Source organism: Trachemys scripta, chromosome 11 (genome assembly GCF_013100865.1).
Source record: "Trachemys scripta elegans isolate TJP31775 chromosome 11, CAS_Tse_1.0, whole genome shotgun sequence".
Lineage (NCBI taxonomy): Eukaryota > Metazoa > Chordata > Testudines > Emydidae > Trachemys > Trachemys scripta.
In genome coordinates, this window is record NC_048308.1 from 44,523,220 (window position 1) to 44,540,471 (window position 17,252).

The 17,252-nt window shown below is 41.7% G+C and overlaps 1 protein-coding gene across 1 annotated transcript in view; it reads left to right on the plus strand.

Annotated features, from left to right (window-relative positions):
- The window catches only part of PPP1R1C (protein phosphatase 1 regulatory inhibitor subunit 1C), an 84,603-nt gene extending 69,207 nt beyond the window's left edge, over positions 1-15,396 (plus strand). The window contains exon 5 of the mRNA XM_034786035.1: positions 14,919-15,396. Within this exon, the coding sequence (XP_034641926.1) occupies positions 14,919-15,007 (89 nt within the window). The 3' untranslated portion in view covers positions 15,008-15,396. The remainder of the gene's footprint in view (positions 1-14,918) is intronic.
- The last annotated feature ends 1,856 nt before the right edge of the window (positions 15,397-17,252 follow it).

The window sequence follows — 17,252 nt, forward strand, 5'->3', positions numbered from 1 at the left end:
GGCTAAATTGAAGGCAAGTGGAGTGTATTATAAGCTGAAACATCTATTTGGCTGACTGCGGGGGCTTCTGCTTATCATCTGACGTCTTAAGACTGGCTGACTTGTGCAGTGGGAAGGCTAGTGGGGGTGTTAGGGAATCAGCAAAATGAGATGTTTACATACTAGTAAGAGTTGCTTGGAGCTATGAAAGCCTTAACTGTTTACACTTTTAGAGGCTGTCAGGGAGAGATGTATACTAGTCAGTAACAAGGTAAACTGACCTCAATCTCTAGTACATGCTTTATTCAATCTGTGGAGGATTTACAACAGCATTTTTGTGTTGAGGCTGCTGCTTTGTGCTAATCATATCATGCTAATGCTGCTTAAAGAAACATTTAAATGCAGGGAGAGGAAAAGGAATAGAAAGTGCAACTTGAGAGAATAAAATGGAAAACAGCCAAACACGTGTAATGTGCATGTATTGGCCACTTATATTGCTGGTTGTGGCAGCAATGACGAGGGGCATATTGATTTTAGTGAGGGGAGGATTAAGCCCAGATTTTTGTAATTTAAGACTTAACAGGAGCTAAGTGGGCAGTTTGGTGACACTTAACAGGCATTTAGCAAATGAGTTCATTCCTGTTGCATGATTGCTGAATGACCATTTGTGATAGTTTATGGGGTTATGGTGCACTGCTGAGTATGGTGATGATATTCTAGAGATGCTACTCCAGCTGTGACCCACATAAAACTGTCATGTTTGCCAGTAGTTTATTTTATTTGTTTATCGTCACTGTATATAACACAGTGGTGGACAATATAGAAAGCTTAGATTGTGTTACTGAATAATTTCTTTTGGTTGCATGACTTCATTTCTTCCCCATGCACCTGTGGATAGACAGGGAACAACCACCCCATATTATACTAACCCTAAATTTTTTTGTCACTGAGTTACAATGCACTAAAACATTAACATGCTTAAAGCTGGCACTCTTTCCTTATCCACTGTTGTAAACTCTTGTTGGTGATAATGCCATGGAATCCATAGCACGTGCTGTAATCTGTAGGCACACCAACACCTGTTAAGGAATGAGCCTTAAGTTTGCATTTCCTTAATTACTTTAAATCAGAATGACCATAATGCAGGTTTTGTATGCAGGGCCGACGAGGGTGTGGGGGGAAGCCAGTACAAATTACCGGGGCCCAGCAGTCCGGAAGGGGGCCCAGGGCCCCACTTCCTCCACCCCTCTCGTCGCCTTACCGGGGTCCGGAAGGGAGCCCGGGGTCCGGCTTCCCCTTCCCCCTGTCATCGGCCCTGTTTAGCCGGTCCGCCCTTGCTGGGGGGCCCGAAAAAAAATTTTCACCTGGGCCCGAACCTGCTCTCGGCGGCCCTGTTTGTATGTCAATGAACCACACAGTTGTGCCTTTTAACTCTAATTTTGGGGCCCGATGCATTGTTAGCATTGTCTTTGATATTTTACACAGATTTATTGTAAGTAAACTGAAACTGTTTGAAATCGATTTCTAATTGTAACTGAAAATTAAAATCAAGTACTGTATAGACTTCATCCTCTTTCCAGTGAAGAAAATGACAAAACTCCCATTGACCTCAATAGGAGCTGGCTCAAGCCCTGTATTTTAAACAGTGTAACAACCCTGGTTGTGTTCATGCAGCCCATTGACTCACTCGAGTAAGGGTGGCATGACTACGGTCTGCATCATTGGCCAAAACCTGAAGTTCTTGATTATTACAGTACTTTGTCCTTTCTCAGGCAAAACTCCCATTGACTCAGCGGGCCAAAGCTAGCAGGAGGGACATATCTTATTTAGGGTTCAATTGTGATACCACCATAGAGCACAGAGTAGGAGATGATGTGATATTGCCCTGCCTCTAGGAGAGCTTCTGGAAGCATTGTGCTTTAGACAGCTACACTGCCTTCAGGAGCATCTGCGGAGCACATCTGCTGTGCCTGCCTTGAAGAAGGGCCCATGTGTGCTTCCCCAGAATGGGGCCAACTCTGCCTGGCACAGAAAGTGAGTAGGGGCATAAGCACACCACCTGTGAGGCATCAGATGCTGGCAGTGGCACTAGACTCAAGCCATCCTTGTACTCAGAGGAGGAAGGGAGGGCACAAGGGGAAGTTCCTTTAGCGTCCTCCCTTCACACCTGCACAGTTATAACCTGGCACTCAGCACTGAGTCAATCTCCCATTGACTATGCTACCCTCAACTGAGCTCTGACTGCAGTGGCAGTTTGCCTGAACAAGGCGATTAAGTGAAAATGAATAAACCTTGCAGAACAATCCCTTGATACAGATTGCAAGTCACTTATGCAAAGGGAAAAGAAGAAAGCCCAAAATAGGCACTTGGGAAACTCTATCACTTCCCTTCTTGCTGCCTGATTTACTGTTTTACAACTGCCTGGGTCTCTTTCTTCAGTACATCTTAAACTATTTAAGGACTTAATATAGCTAGGATAAAACTTAAACTGTTTAGTCAGAGGAGTTTTGATTAATAAGGTTAAAGGGCTTAGGGTATATTTTTCCACTGTGGTGTGTGGGAAATTAACTAAACATTTTCCATGAACCATAATGAGATGAGAGTTGTGCTTCTTAAATCTTTGTCATATGAAAAAAATTAAGTACAATAATGCATATTTGGCATCTACATTATATTGAACCTGGCCAACATATACAGTGTAATATAGCCTACAGTGTATGTATGTATGTAAAATATTTGGAAGAGTAGACAAGTATATGGAACTATTATGAATTTTATGTATGTGGAATTAAAATGATTTCCAATGTGTTATAGGGATTTTATTGGAATGTGAAATTGGGACTTTTTTGCACATCACGTATATTTTACATTTATGTACAGAACATTTGAATCTTTGTTTAAAAAATAATTCAATGATGTATATCATGCTGAAAATGCTTCCGCTCTCTGAAAAATTAAAATAAACAGTGCCAACTGTTTGGCCAGTAGCATTGACTTTATGGGACACCATCTTGGCTGGTGTCACTGTCATAGGTCTATTGATTTCACTGAAGCTGAGTTCAATGGAGTTATGCCAATATACACCAGCTGAGCATCTGCCCCTATATGCTTGCTGACCTTTAGAGGAGTAGTGGAAATGAACTGAACCACCAGGTAGCTGAAGGCAGTAATCCACACATTATCTCTTCCTGAATTCTTACTGGAGCAGGGCGAATGGACGATAGTTAAGCAGCAAGAGCTGGAGCCTACAGGCTGCTGAGCTGAGGAAAGATGTGGAGAGGGAGCGTGCTTGTCGCATGCTTTGCACCTGTGAAAGGAGGCTTGTATATAGTGGGCCTGATCCCGTAAAATGCTGAGTGCCATCAACTTTCACTGAAGTCAACAACAGAGGAAGGTGTTTTACACCTGGCACGATTGGGCCTGGTGTACAGAAATGTGCAGCGGGCTGAGCAACGTGACTAACCTCTGTACCTAAGAAGGTGTAGCCAGGACAGAGATGCTTGAGCACAGTCCAGTGACAGCACTGCTATGCTTAGCCACCATTTTTTAGACGTTTCAGTCACTCCTCCTGCCAATCTGGAGTAATGGCTCATTCATGTGTGCCTAAGAGGTGCACTTAGTAGAAACTGAAAACAAGGGCAGCTGTGAGGGGCTTGGTCCTGACCATAGCCCAGAAATGCACTTGATGATCGTAAGAAAGCAATAGCTCTCCTAGTGAGAGGCTCCGTGTCTCCTGCCCTATGCAGGGTACAGTTCCTGCAGGCCCCCACCACACTGCAGCACCCGCTCCTCCCAACTTACTGGATCGCAGCTTTCAAAACACCATGTATAGCAGCCCTCAGCATTGTTCCCCCTCATCTGACCCCGGCAAGACAGAGGCCTAAGAGATTGAGTTTGCTGCTGGGTTAATACACCTCTACCTCGATATAACGCTGTCCTCGGTGGCCAAAACATCTTACCGCGTTATAGGTGAAACTGCGTTATATCAAACTTGCTTTGCTCCGCCGGAGTGCGCAGCCCCCCCCCCCCCCCCCCCGGAGCACTGTTTTACCGCGTTATATCAGAATTCGTGTTATATCGGGTCGCATTATATTGGGGTAGAGGTGTATATGCTTGGGTCTAAAAGCTGAGCTCTATCAGTGCATGTAAACAGCCTCACATGCTGCTTCAAGTGTCATCTCGTGATTAGAAAACAGTTTAAAAAATACAAATAAGGGAACTAATGGTCTGATCCTACAAGAACTCCCAGTACAGTTCACTCATTAAAGTAGAAGGGCATTGTGGGTATGTGGAGCTCTTAGCAGATCAAGCCCTAAGTCAACTTTCACAGCCTTTAATAAAACCCAACTATTTCTGATATTTTTCATTTTCTAATATAATTTTGTTTAAAATATCCATGCAGGTTGTGCATTAAGGGTTCAGAACAGATCTTTGTATAGAGATGTCAACATTTTCCAAAGGCACGTGTGCTTTTGTGACCGTCCATTTCTCAGTGCTCTACCTCAAACACCACAAAGGGGCCTAATTTTCAGAAAGTGCAGCACACTGACCCTCTGAAAATCAGGCCTAAAAGGGGACTCAGGGAGGGCAGCAAAAATTAGCCATTTTGGAAAACTTAGGTTGAGACATTTTGTCAAGTCCTGAAGGTTTGTCACTTTTATTGTGTATATACACATAACAGAGCAAAAAGCAATTTCTTTCATAACAGGAGTGCGTAGGTTTTTGTTTTTATTACTATGTTTTTAAATCTGTTACATCTGCAGGCAGTGAACAGGCAGATTCTATTAAATGTAATGGTAATCACCACTCCTCAGGCACCATACAGCAGCAGAGAGTAACTGAGGCAGATGATCAGCTTATGAAACCAAGGCGGAAAGATACACCATTTCAGCACCAAGCACCATTTGTTCCAGGTAGGGCGCTTCAAGATGCACAATAGACTTTTAGATAGCGAAAGCCTTATCCAATTTCTCATTGACATTGATGAGCCTTTCTTTTGACTTTTATGGGAGTTGGAATAGGCACTACGAAATGAAGACTAAGAATGTAATGGGGCTTTTGTGTGAGTTTTTGTTGCTGGGCCTTTCTGAGAGGAATGAGGGATGTGCCACGTTGGCATTCGGGTGTTGCAATGCTCCCGCCCGCCCCGCCCCTCCTTTCCCAGTGTAAACCATTTGTGTTCTCCTGTTCATGGATACTGCGTGGTACTTGGGGGTAGGAGTCTGGGATACAAATCTTTGGCAAGGTATGAGGGGCCAGATCCTTACCTGGTGTAAATTGGCATAGTTTCACTGAAGTCAGTAGAGTGATGCCAATTTATGACAGCGGAGGACCTGGCCCATTCTTTCTCTAGACTGGTATTCAGAGGGGTGGAATGAACCCAGAGACCAAGTACATCACCACTATGAGGCACTTGGTGTCCACTGTGATCCCAAGACTCATTCCTTGGCCATGTGGTACCCATTTTAATTTTCTTTTATAAACTGTGTTTAAAAAACACATGCACACAAACACACACTCACACACACAAAACCTCCACTTCTGAGACACGAAGTGGCACCATGTGAATGAGCATGCTTTAGCCAATATAATGATGTATAAAACTGAGTTTATTACTAATAAGGGACTTGATTGGGGGTGTGTGTGTATATTCTTTGAACATATTGGTAACTAGCCCTCTGAAGATGTATTAAAACATAAAAAATCAAAAAGATTAAGATGATATTTCTAGAACACTTGTTTTTCTGTCTCTAAATTATTTTCCATAAAACAGAAGCGTCTTCTATTCAGATACTAGAAATCCTAATTCCTGTTGGAACACTAGAAATCCCATTGTACTACTGGCATCAGTTGCGTCCTGTGCAATCATGTAGTGGAATAAAGGGATGTAATTCCAACAGCCTTTGGGCGTCCATGCAGAACTGTCTTGGATTGCAACTCCGGGCACAGAAGGTTGGGGAGAAAAGTGGCAGGGCACGCCAGAGGGGGTAGCCTCGTTGGAAGCAGTACATTGTTTCCACGTGGGGAAGAGTTACTTTCAAGAGGGGAAGCAAAGAAGGAGTTGTGACTCTCTTTCAGTGTTCCCCTTGACGTGGCCAGCTACACACCACCTCATGCTCAGAGCTGAGTTTAAAGGCTCCACTTAGCCCTATTTGACATTGGACCAAGTCAGTTAACCTGTGTGTGCCTCAGTTTTCTTCCTGTATTGTTCACTCTGCTGTACAGAAGTGCCTGCCTTAAGTGTAAGTTATTTGATTTTAGGGGTCAGAGCAAACCTCAGCTGTACACTGTGGTGGAGATATGGGGCCATTTTTTTAAGCAAAGTAAAATAAGAAGATGAATTCCACATCCTTCAAAGGCATCAATGAGTTGTGTCATGTGTGCTCCATTTGCCTCAAATAACCATTGTTTTTGTCAAAAATAAATGAACTAACATATTCAAAAGTGATTTTGGGGGTGCCTCCATTTTTGAATGTCCAACTAGAGACAATTTAAAGAAACCTGATTTTTCAAAGGACTGAGCATCCGCCCTCTGAAAATTTGGCCACTTCAAAATGTCTCATGTTGGGGATTCAAATCAGTAGTTGTTTCTGAAAATCTTGGCCTGCGTGTTTCTCGTAGAGATGGGCCCAAACCCAAAACTTCATATCCAAACACCCTCTCTATACACTAGGGCATTCAAAACACGAATTCAGATCTAAATCTGAGTTTTGCAAATAGCCATTATATGTCTAATGTGCCACAGCGTAATCCAAACATGTCTGGGCTTTGTGGGTGGGGACTGGGGAGGAGGCAGGGTACACAATGTTAATTCAGGCTCACATTATTAAATCAGTCCCAGATCTTATCTCCAATTTTTAGAACAGATGTAATTACAGTAACATTTGGTAATTTCACATCTTGTGCTACCGATTAACCTTCTAAACTGGTGTTTTGATCAGGTGGATAAAAGCAAAAGTCAAGCTGTTGATTAACCACCACAGATTTTATGATGTGACCATGGAAATGTCATAAAGTTGCTTCATTTGCACTCATAAATTATCAGGAATCCACAAATATGCTTTGAGGCAGTGATTTCATCTAAAATGCATTACCAGTTCAAAGTGTATTAGTGCACGCTTGCTGCAAATGGTTTGGCATTCAGGCTTTTTTCATCAGCATTAATTGGATTAAATTATCTGCAGTTGAAATCTGAGCCTTTGATTAACACTTCTTGGCCTGATGGGGTTAAGAAAGCAAGACAAGAAAAAGGGAAGGCTCCAGGTAAAATAAAAAGCAGTGCTTATGCAGTCTTTCTTTTAGCGTGGGCTAGAGAATGAGTTTGAGCAAAGTAATTTTAAAGCACAACCGCCTAAAGACACCAACTGATTGTTGGGTTGGGGAAGCAGGAGAGAAATAAGGGGCAAGGGAAATCAGAATGACGAGTGGAACTGAGAAATAGTGCCGTAGAACTGATGGTAGAAGAGCAAAACCACCTACAAGAAGTGTGGTTTCAGAGTAGAATTTAAAACCTGAGCACAGGGACTGCGGAGTAGCAAATGAACAGAGCAAATGTAATGGAGCAAGAAGAGTGTGAACAGAGTGACCTTAGGGCATCCAGAGTAGAAGCAGAACAGAACATCCTCTGAGTAAGCAACCTCAGGGCAGAGTGTCAACAGAGCAAAGAGTGAGAGGGGTGAAGCAAACTGAGAAGTGGCTCAGGGCAGAGCATATTGTGAAAGCAAAATAACCTTAGGGCAGAATATAAGCAGAACTAATCGAGAGCATGAGTGTAAAGATGAACTCACAAGATTATTTGCAGTCTGAAAAAACAGATATTTGGGGGCAAGGGAGACTCATTTATGGATCAGCACTCAGACATATCGCGTTACAATTATTATTATGAAATCTATAACTGTATATGTTGATCTTAGCTCTCTCACATGTACAGAGCAACATCTGCTGCCTAGAATTTTGCCCATTACATTAATATTGTATTGTTTTTTTCTGAGTGATATTTTAGAGTCTATATTTGTGGTTTGACCTTGGTAAACTCTTGTATTGATGGATATAGATAAACCCTGAACAGCAGCTGCTCTTGTACCTCTTTCTTACTATTAAAAAAGGGCACTGGGTATGGCATACATTGCTAATGTAACATGCATTAGGATCAGAATGAGAGAGGAAAGAAGAGTTTAGTTTTGTCTTTCCAGTTTTGTTTTCTACTTAATTAACACGGCTATGGAATCAGTTGTGAAGACTGTGATGGTGACCAAGGTTACAAAACTTTTATCTTAGTATCACGGAATAGATGATTGTTTAGTAAACAATTTAGATACTTCTAAATAAAAGGGTATTGGGTACAGATATGGGCACAACTCAGAGATTGGCCCAACTAGTTCAGAAAACTTAAAGTGCATTATCTCTAGCAATGTAGGATATTATTTTATTATCTGCTTATCGCTGGCTTACTGCTGAGTCAGCTAGTTCAAACCACATAATCTAAAAAGCCCTAGAAAGTGAATTTGGAGAGGCTTTAAAGTCTGTCTGTCTGTCGTAGTATCTCTTTGGCCTTGTCATAACATTTTGTACCATTGCTGCCACTATGGGGAATGTTGGGAGATCTTAGAGGTCTAGCGTAGGCACAGCTTTGTGACTTCCTGCATTTTTGCAGTCACGGATGTTCATTGCAGATTAGGTGAAAAAGCTAGAATTTTGTCCTGGTGGATTAAGCGGCTCCACCATGTGGTGCTTTAGAAGCATCCTAAGACAGTAAAGAAGTCATGTAACTTCCATCAAGGCTGAACAACAACAACAAAAGCTTTCACCTCTGAGAATACACAACAACATGAAAGCAAAAAGTCCCAGTTAAGTGAATTTATTTCTTTAAACATTTGTAAACATTTATGGGGGTGCAACAATCCCAAACTTTTCCCAACAATATCTGGCTCGCTTATGTAAGTTAATGCTGACAATGTCAGTAGGACTTTTGCCTGCTTATGGACTGCCCAGTGTTAGAATTGTTGTGAGTAAGCAGTGGGCCAGTTAGCTGCTGGACACTGGTGGTTTCTGTGTTGCAGCAAGAAAATCTGACACCCAGTGCATAGAGTATAACTTGGGGCATGGGAGGGGGAAGCAGCTGTTTATTAAACATGGTTAGATGTTATCAGGTGTTTCGCCATCTGCACATCGTTACACTCTAGGTTGTTTTACTTCGTAGCTAGGTGACACGTTCCGTAATACCACTGATCATATGGGCTTGCCTTCATTTTGGAAAACTGCAGTGCAATAGTTTGGAGCTTACTGTGTAATATGATGAGGCTTGTGACAAAGGTGATGGTGGGCTGTAGGTTGGGGAGATCAGTACTTAACACTGATTGTTTCCTTACGAAAAACACAGGTTTACATGAGAAACAAAAAGTTCAGTGTGCAATGCTCACTCAATAGCGTAACTCCCACTTTGGAATTGCACCCTAAAAAATAAACTTCACTCTTACCAAAATGTCATTCCATGGAACTACATCATACTGGTCTTATGTCCTGTGTCCTCCTCTTTAGCCGTAGCTCTTGTTTCATCTCCTAAAAAAACCCAACTCTTCAATATGAAATATTCTGGCTCCTAGCCATTTCTGATTGATCTTTTTATTTCGTGTTCATTAAACAGGTACAGCAAATGTGCATATATAGCTTCTCCAGTGAGAAACAACAAGAGATGAATTTGCAGAGCCATCACATTGTTTTGAGTTGAATGCTCATAAACCTACATTTCTGGGGAATTAGAACACAAGTATTTCTCTTCTTTAAAGCCATTACCTAAAGCACTTGTCCCTGTTGTATGTGGGCACCCAAAATGTTGGGTTTTTTTTTTTTTTCACTTCTCACAGTTATGCAGTCTGATGCAAGTGGTTTAAAACATACTAGATAAAGCAGAACTGCGTTGAAGGAGCTGGATTAATTTTGGGCACTTTTAGAAGTGCTGTGATGCTGCTAAGCCAGTGAAGAGGCCCATAATTTGCCTGCTTGATTTAAATCTGAATAACTGTTTGCCAGTGATTTGGGTGCTGTAATTCTTGACAGTAACAGGAGATGACAACACAGTATGGAGCACTGATTGACAATATTAGAGACAGGGCTGACAGCACTGCCTATTAAGGTTTCCTGACACCCCTTACAAGACCCTGTTTTAAGTTGTTTACAACTTTGCCAAATTTTAACTTTTAGGGATAATTTTTTTTTTCATGTAGAGTGTCTGCCTCACGCTGATCATTTTGGAACAATTTCAACTAAAAAGGTTTAGTTGTTTCTCAGAACGATGCTGGGAGGAAATACATTGTTTTGCAAGGCTAGAAAATTCTTCTCTTTAGGAGTCTGTTTGAATCCATGTGTTAGAGCAGGGACTTGAAATTTGGCAAGGGGATGGCCTTTGTGTCAGGGATATGCCTTTTGCTTTTCCTGTGAAATTAAGCCCACACTTGGCCAATTTATAACCTCTTTGAAAAATCTTTTTGCACATGCTCAGTAGAGACATTTTACAGTTTAGTAATTAATGTCTTCAAAGATTCCACTGAGCATGCACTATCTCCTCACAGTTCCTATGTATTACAAGAGGAGGGTCTGGTGAGACTGGGACTGGTGTGGGGCGAGAGAGAAACTGTGATGGGGAGTTGGTGGGGAGAAGTAGGAACCAGGAAGGGAGACCGGGCCTGGTTGGACAGGGGACTGGGTGCTAGGGGGAGACTGGAACTGCCCGGGCATGGAGACTGGGACTGGGGAGAGAGTGGAACTCAGATGGGGAGCTTGGAGGAGGAAACTTAGGCCTGGCTGTGCAAGGAGACTGGGATGAGAAGCCTAAAGAGTGGAGATTGGGCCTGGTTAGATAAGGAGAATGGGACTGGGGCTAGGAGTCAGGGGTGGGGAAGAGGCAGGACAGGGACAGGTTGGAGTGGATGAAGCAGAAGGGATCAAACTTGGAAGGAACAGGCAGAGGACATTGGAGAACACTCTATGCCACAGCCTGCAACTGAACTCAAGACTTCTGAGTCTCACCCTTCCTCAGTTGTCAGCAAATATCTGTGACACTCACTGCCAAATGATGTGTCCCATCTACCTCTAGTGCTGGTCCGCATAGAGGATAAGAACCTACTATTGCTATCAGTAACTATTTGAGCTCAAGTGACAGAGGTCGGTATGGTAGATCTAATGGTTCCAACCCTGCTGATGAACGTAGGTGGTCAATTTGATACCACGTTATATTTATTTTTTTCTGGCGTTTTAAAAAAACCATAGGAAATTACCCTCAAAAATTACATTAAAAAGTCAATCACTAAAAAAATTAGGAAATGCCAGACTTAAGGTTGCCTGTGAAATCTGAATATTTACCTATACAGGATTGAGTGCACATGATTATCAGGTTCAGAACCATGGGCTAGATTCTGATCTCAGGTATGCCCTGTATAGTCCACTGAAATTAATAAAGTTACTCCAGATTTCTGTAAATGTAAGTGTGACAAGTATCTGTCCCCATGTTTTTTAAGGTGGCAAATTACCTTAACTGTGTTTCTCATAGAACACATTAGGTTATTGAAACTGAATAAGTGCCATTGACTGTAATTGCCTGCTCTTCATGCAACCCATACAATTTAACCCTTACGCTTCAGAAAAACAACCACTCTAGTGTAGTAATAGACTAGAACTGGTTGGTTTCATATAGTACCACATGCTAAGAGAATTACCATGACATTGTCTGCCATTGTTGATGGATAGAGCTGGGCAGAAACTGGATTTTTAATTTCTCAGGGAATACCACAATGTCACATTTTTTTCTGTTATGAAACTGAACAAATGTAAAAAATTAAGTTTCCTGCCAAATGAAATTCTGGGGAAAAAATAATTTGGGGTCAATTTCAACATTTTGTTTTGATAATAGTGAACCATTTCATTCTGATTTTGATTTTTTTTAAATATATATATATATATATATATTCTAGTATGTAATATAAAATAAGATTGAAATGAAAAGTCATTTTGAAAAAGAAAATCTAAATGTTCCATTCTGACCTTATCAAAACACTTTTAAAAAAAAAAGTTTTCCTTTGAAACAAAATTTTCATTGAAATTGACACATTTCTGCAAAACATTTTGCTTTTGATAAATCAGAATTTTCCATTGGAAAAAACGTTCCATCAGAAACTTTCCAACCAGCTCTATGGCACTGACAATACTACTAGGCTTCTGTGAGCTGCTCTCTTTCACTTTGGTATCTCTGGCATGTGTGACAGGGCACACTCTGGATTGCCACATGCTATAAAAGGGAAATCAAATCCCATCTTGGAATAGAAGCAGTGACAGATTAAGGGTAAAGCACTAGAGCTCGCCTTTCTGTGCCTCATATTGTCAAAGGGTCTCATTATGAAGCTTTTCCATTGTGACACAAATACTGATCTGAGCCTATTATAGGCTTAATACATCCCTTTGATAGAGTTCATTATGTTCCACCAAGTTTTATATGACAATAGCCAAGACTTTCAGAAGTGACTAGGCATTTGGGGGCTTTTTGTTTTGTTTTGTTTTTTGTGGGAGGGGGACACTTCCATTTTTGGGTGTCCAGCTTGAGCCATTGATTTTCAGAGGGCAGGTCCTCAACACTTTCTGAAAAGTGTCCCCTTTTAGGTGTCTCAAGCTTGGGTGCCAAAAAATTGAGGAAAATCTTGTGAGTTCTTCAGAGGGCACTTCAGAAAATCTTGGCCTCTAAGGCTATGTCTATACTTACGATGATGTGTGGAGTACAGACCCTGCATGGGTATAAATAGCAGCATAGCCCGAGGCATTGCTCAGCCAAGTAGTGTACAGACACACAAGAACCTTAGGGTATATACCCTACATGCCCAAGCAGTGCCTCCCACATCTGCAGTGCTATTTTTAGCAGTGTAACACCTTGCTGCCTCACCCCTATCAGCTCCTTTCACTGCTGCCTGAAGCTACGCAGTCCAGTGTGTAGCTACACATCTCCTACATGCTGCTGCCAGCGTAGACAAGGTCTAAGGCTTATAACAATGGGCTGTCTACAAATCAGACACGGTTATTTTGGGATGCTGAGGTGGCAAATGAAAGTATGCATGACTAGTACGGAAAAACACATTTGTGCTCTTGGAACAACTGCTGAAGAAAATTTTGTTTAAGCAAACATTTTATTCTTTGTATCACTGCCGGTCATGTCAGTTTTGATTATTGGTTACATGTCTGCATGGCAAGTGAGTTAGACTAAGTCAGAAACTAAATACAGTCCCAGCAATATAGTGACTACACATTGTGGGCTGTGGAGGTGGTGCTGAGACCTGGTCATAGAGGCCTTTTATGTTTGTTTTGGACCAGGAGTAATTTCAGAGATGAATAATCGGCATGAAATTTGAGGTCACATTTTCCCCCTTTGACTAAAATAATGGGACGGCTGGGTTTTCAAGCTAGTCTCAAAACTAAATCACAGCACTATGAGGGTTATTGACTCTTCTTGCCTGGGTCCTACCTGCTATAGAGACACAATAAACTCCAATGTTCTTACTCCCTGTGGTCTCAAATCTGCAAGTCCACTCAATCTATTCTCCATGAGGCATGTCAGGTGCCTCATTCCCCACATGATGTCACCCATCTTTGCTCCTACAGTACCGTCTGTTTGGCCAATCCTGTGCTGTTTGAGAAACCTCTGACTAGCTGTAGCAGCTGCCCTGCTGTTTACAAAATTTTTCTTAAGCGGTCAGTGGAGCAGACATTAATTTGCAAGTGAGGTGATTAGGTTGTATGTGAAGATTGGCCTGGATGTTTGATGGGATGCTTACTTAGTAAATTCCCTCTCAGGCAGCTACTGGTGCTTGCCAGATGCTGGGTCGTGCAAAACTAGCGATAACAACATAATATAGTAACCAGCAGTCGGGGAAACAGAAGGAATAACAGCACATTGGGTGCACTACTCACCTTTAGAATTGTGCTTTAATTCATTGATCCCAGAACTGCCAGTGTCAAACCTTTCTAGCACAGAGGCTAGATACAAGGAAGAGCCAGGGACTGCTATGTTTACATTTTTGGAGGGGTATTTGTGGGCCTACCAAATTTCCCAGGGTGAACCATCGTCTCATTGTTTTGTGGCTGAGCGGAATGCTGTCCACTTCACATTTGCCTTTGTATTCACCCCCATGGTATTTTAACAGTGGACAAAGTGTGCTTTGCTGATAGGCTAGGAAGGGCTCTGTGAACGTTTCAGGTGAAAGGTGCTATTAGAAGACATGAAATCAATCGGAATGTGATTTATCCAGTTTTTGTTTCCCAAAGCATGCTTTGGGTTGTATTCATATATGACTAATGATAAAGCACGTCACTAGGACCATAGCGTGCAAAAGTCCATTGCAAAACTCCTGTTGACTTGCCTGGAAGTGACACATTTGTAGCAGTGGCAAGATGCAGTTCCCAGAGTAGTTACGTTCTAGTTTGGTGGATGTTGCAAGGGATGAGTAACCTGTACAATCTTCTAATTAATTTACACAAAAGGTGAATTCATTTAGGAGAGGGGCCTGAGACCAAGAGTACAAGGATTTGGGCTCTGTGTCTGCACTGTGTCTCTTCTCCAAGAGATGCGTTTCAGAGCTCGCAATTAGACAGATGTTCTAAATTCCGATGGCCAAGAACCCACAGCCATCTGCCATTATTTTAGCTTTTCAGGTGCTTAACTTGAGTGAGTGTGATATTGCTAGTCCAATCCAGGAGTGCTGTTGGGAATCCTGGAATGGAAGGAAATACGGTTCTATCACAAAAGGTGTAATATGTAATGCTTGTATGAATTGAAAGGTTATGAAAGACAGCACCAATGAGGTCACTTAAAAAACCTTTCCATTGTTTTGTGGGATTTTTGATTTAAATAGCCAGTCTGATTTGAATAAATGTGTCTTTAAATACAATCTTTATATTTGCAGGGGTTAAACATCTGAAAAGTCAGAATGACTCAGCATTCCCAGAGGAGGAAGAGGGTGTCAATGAAAGAGAAGAAGAATGGGACCATTAATTAGCATTGGGCTTGTGTAAGAAAGGTTATTGTGAATAACTGAACTGCTAAACTTTCCATTCTTAACATGGAATTCCATTGCTTGTGTTTCTGAAACATTCTTCATCTCACCACTCCAGGCACACATAGCAGAATGCTTTCCGGGGAGCATTCCTTGACTGGATTTTACAGCACTCTGCAAACTTGTCCTGTGATACTTGTAACTGAAGATAAACATTTATTTTACAGTCATTTTTCTTTCCTTTTTTATGACTTAAAAATGTAATTTGCAAACATGTTAGTAATCTAACTTCAGTACTGCCAGAGCTTAATTACTGAATGTGATCTGTACTCCAAGACTTATTGTAAATAGTACCAATTTAAAAGTTACAAATAAATACTAAATTCATTTAGACATGACTTTATGTCGTGCTGTGCTTCTGTCTAACTTGAAGAGAAATTTTTAGGTAAGGTGAGTCTTTAGACCAGGAGCATCTTTTCTCATATTAGGGTTACACCTAGTAACATACTTCAAACCCAAGCTAAAGCAGAGATGCCTGCTTAATTCTGCACTGCATTAGTTTTTTGTAGTTTTCACTGTATGTACTGCATATAACAGTTCACCACTTCTTGCTTTCCATAAAGGTATGTATCTGATACTGCTCAGTCATTCAGTGATACATTAACTGATTTTTCCTTTTTACTACTGAAGACAATCATATGAGAACATTAGGAAAATCTTTGATTTGGTGGAGACTGGCTGCCTCAAAATATTGGCGATAGGCTGCAGAACCTTTCCACTCTAAGAGAGCTGGTTCAATTTTGGCCTGGTTCAATAGTGCTGTTACCACTTGACAGCTCATGTCAAGTTCTGTGAGTGCTGAACATCAGGAAAGCTTATGAAGGAGCAGAAAATGAGATGGGGTGGACAAATCAGACTTCTTTAAAGTTGTATTTAACATATTTTTAATGGTCCATCTTTAAACTAAGGACAACCTTTCACAACCTGTAGAACTGTGGTAGCTAAGGTTGTCCTTGGTATAAAGACTCATTTTGAATTTAGCCTTTCATCCCCTTGAGTCCCACTTGATAAGCCAAGCTACAGAAAGCAGATGGACAGGAAAACACAGACTCTTTTGTGAATGCCTTGAGTGCTCATTTGGCTCACATGTAAGCAGACGCTGTGCTGAGAAGACCTAGCATTCATAGGGTCTGTAACAAGTGTTTCTTTGTTTGGCAGCCATATCTTTCTCTGTATATGAGTATATCTGTATATGAGTTCTTTATTGCAGCTCCAGTCACAGACATTCCAAGTGATATTTATGGCTATAATTTAATGAAGAGCTGACTAATAGAAGAAATCTTCAGTTGTGCTGTAGACACAGTGCTAAACTGAGATTTCTTTATAATACAACCAAAGAGGAAGCTTCCCTTCATAAAATATTTGAATGAAAAAAAGTTGAGGCGTTGGCCTGGAACCAAGAAGAGGTGGGTTCATTTCTCAGCACTGCCACAGATTTTGGGTGTGACCAACTTATTTACTTTGGGCAACTCACTTAATCATTCTGTGCCCCAGTTTGCCATCTGTGACATGGCGCCAATTTCTTTCGTCCACCACTTATTTGTCTTGCTGCTTTAGATTTTAAGCTTTTCAGGATATGGCTTTTAGTGCCTATGTACAGCATGTAGAACAGGGGTGCTGGAACAATTTTTATAATGGGGGGGTGCTGAAACCCATTGAACCAAACAGTAAGCCCTGTATATGAGGGAAACCGCTTCAAGCCAGGAGATGCTGCTGCACCCCCATCATCCCTATTTCCAGCACCTATGTGTAGCACATTAGGCAGATAACAGTTTAGATGAATTAACTAGGAAATGCAGAATCATGCTTCAGTAACACCATTACGTACATAAGACTTAAGATAATAATTACACTTTTATATATACAGCTTATTAGAGTGCATCAGAACTAGTACAGGCGCGTATTGTCACTAGAGCTGACCACAGAAAGACACTGCTGTTTTGTGACAACTTTCAACATTTCAAAACCTTTAGAACAGAGGTCCACAAAATTTCAGGGTCGTGCCTTCCCCCTTACCCATGTCTGTGCCTCTTCCCCGCTGCCCTGGGAGCCAGGGCCAGGAGCAGGGCTGTGGCTCCAAGGAGGAGGGGGGAGAAGGTGGGTCAAGGCCATGCCTGCAGCTGGGGGCGGGTCTGAGGCTGGGAATGGAGCTGCGGCCAGGGGCCGAGGCTGGGAGTGGGGCTG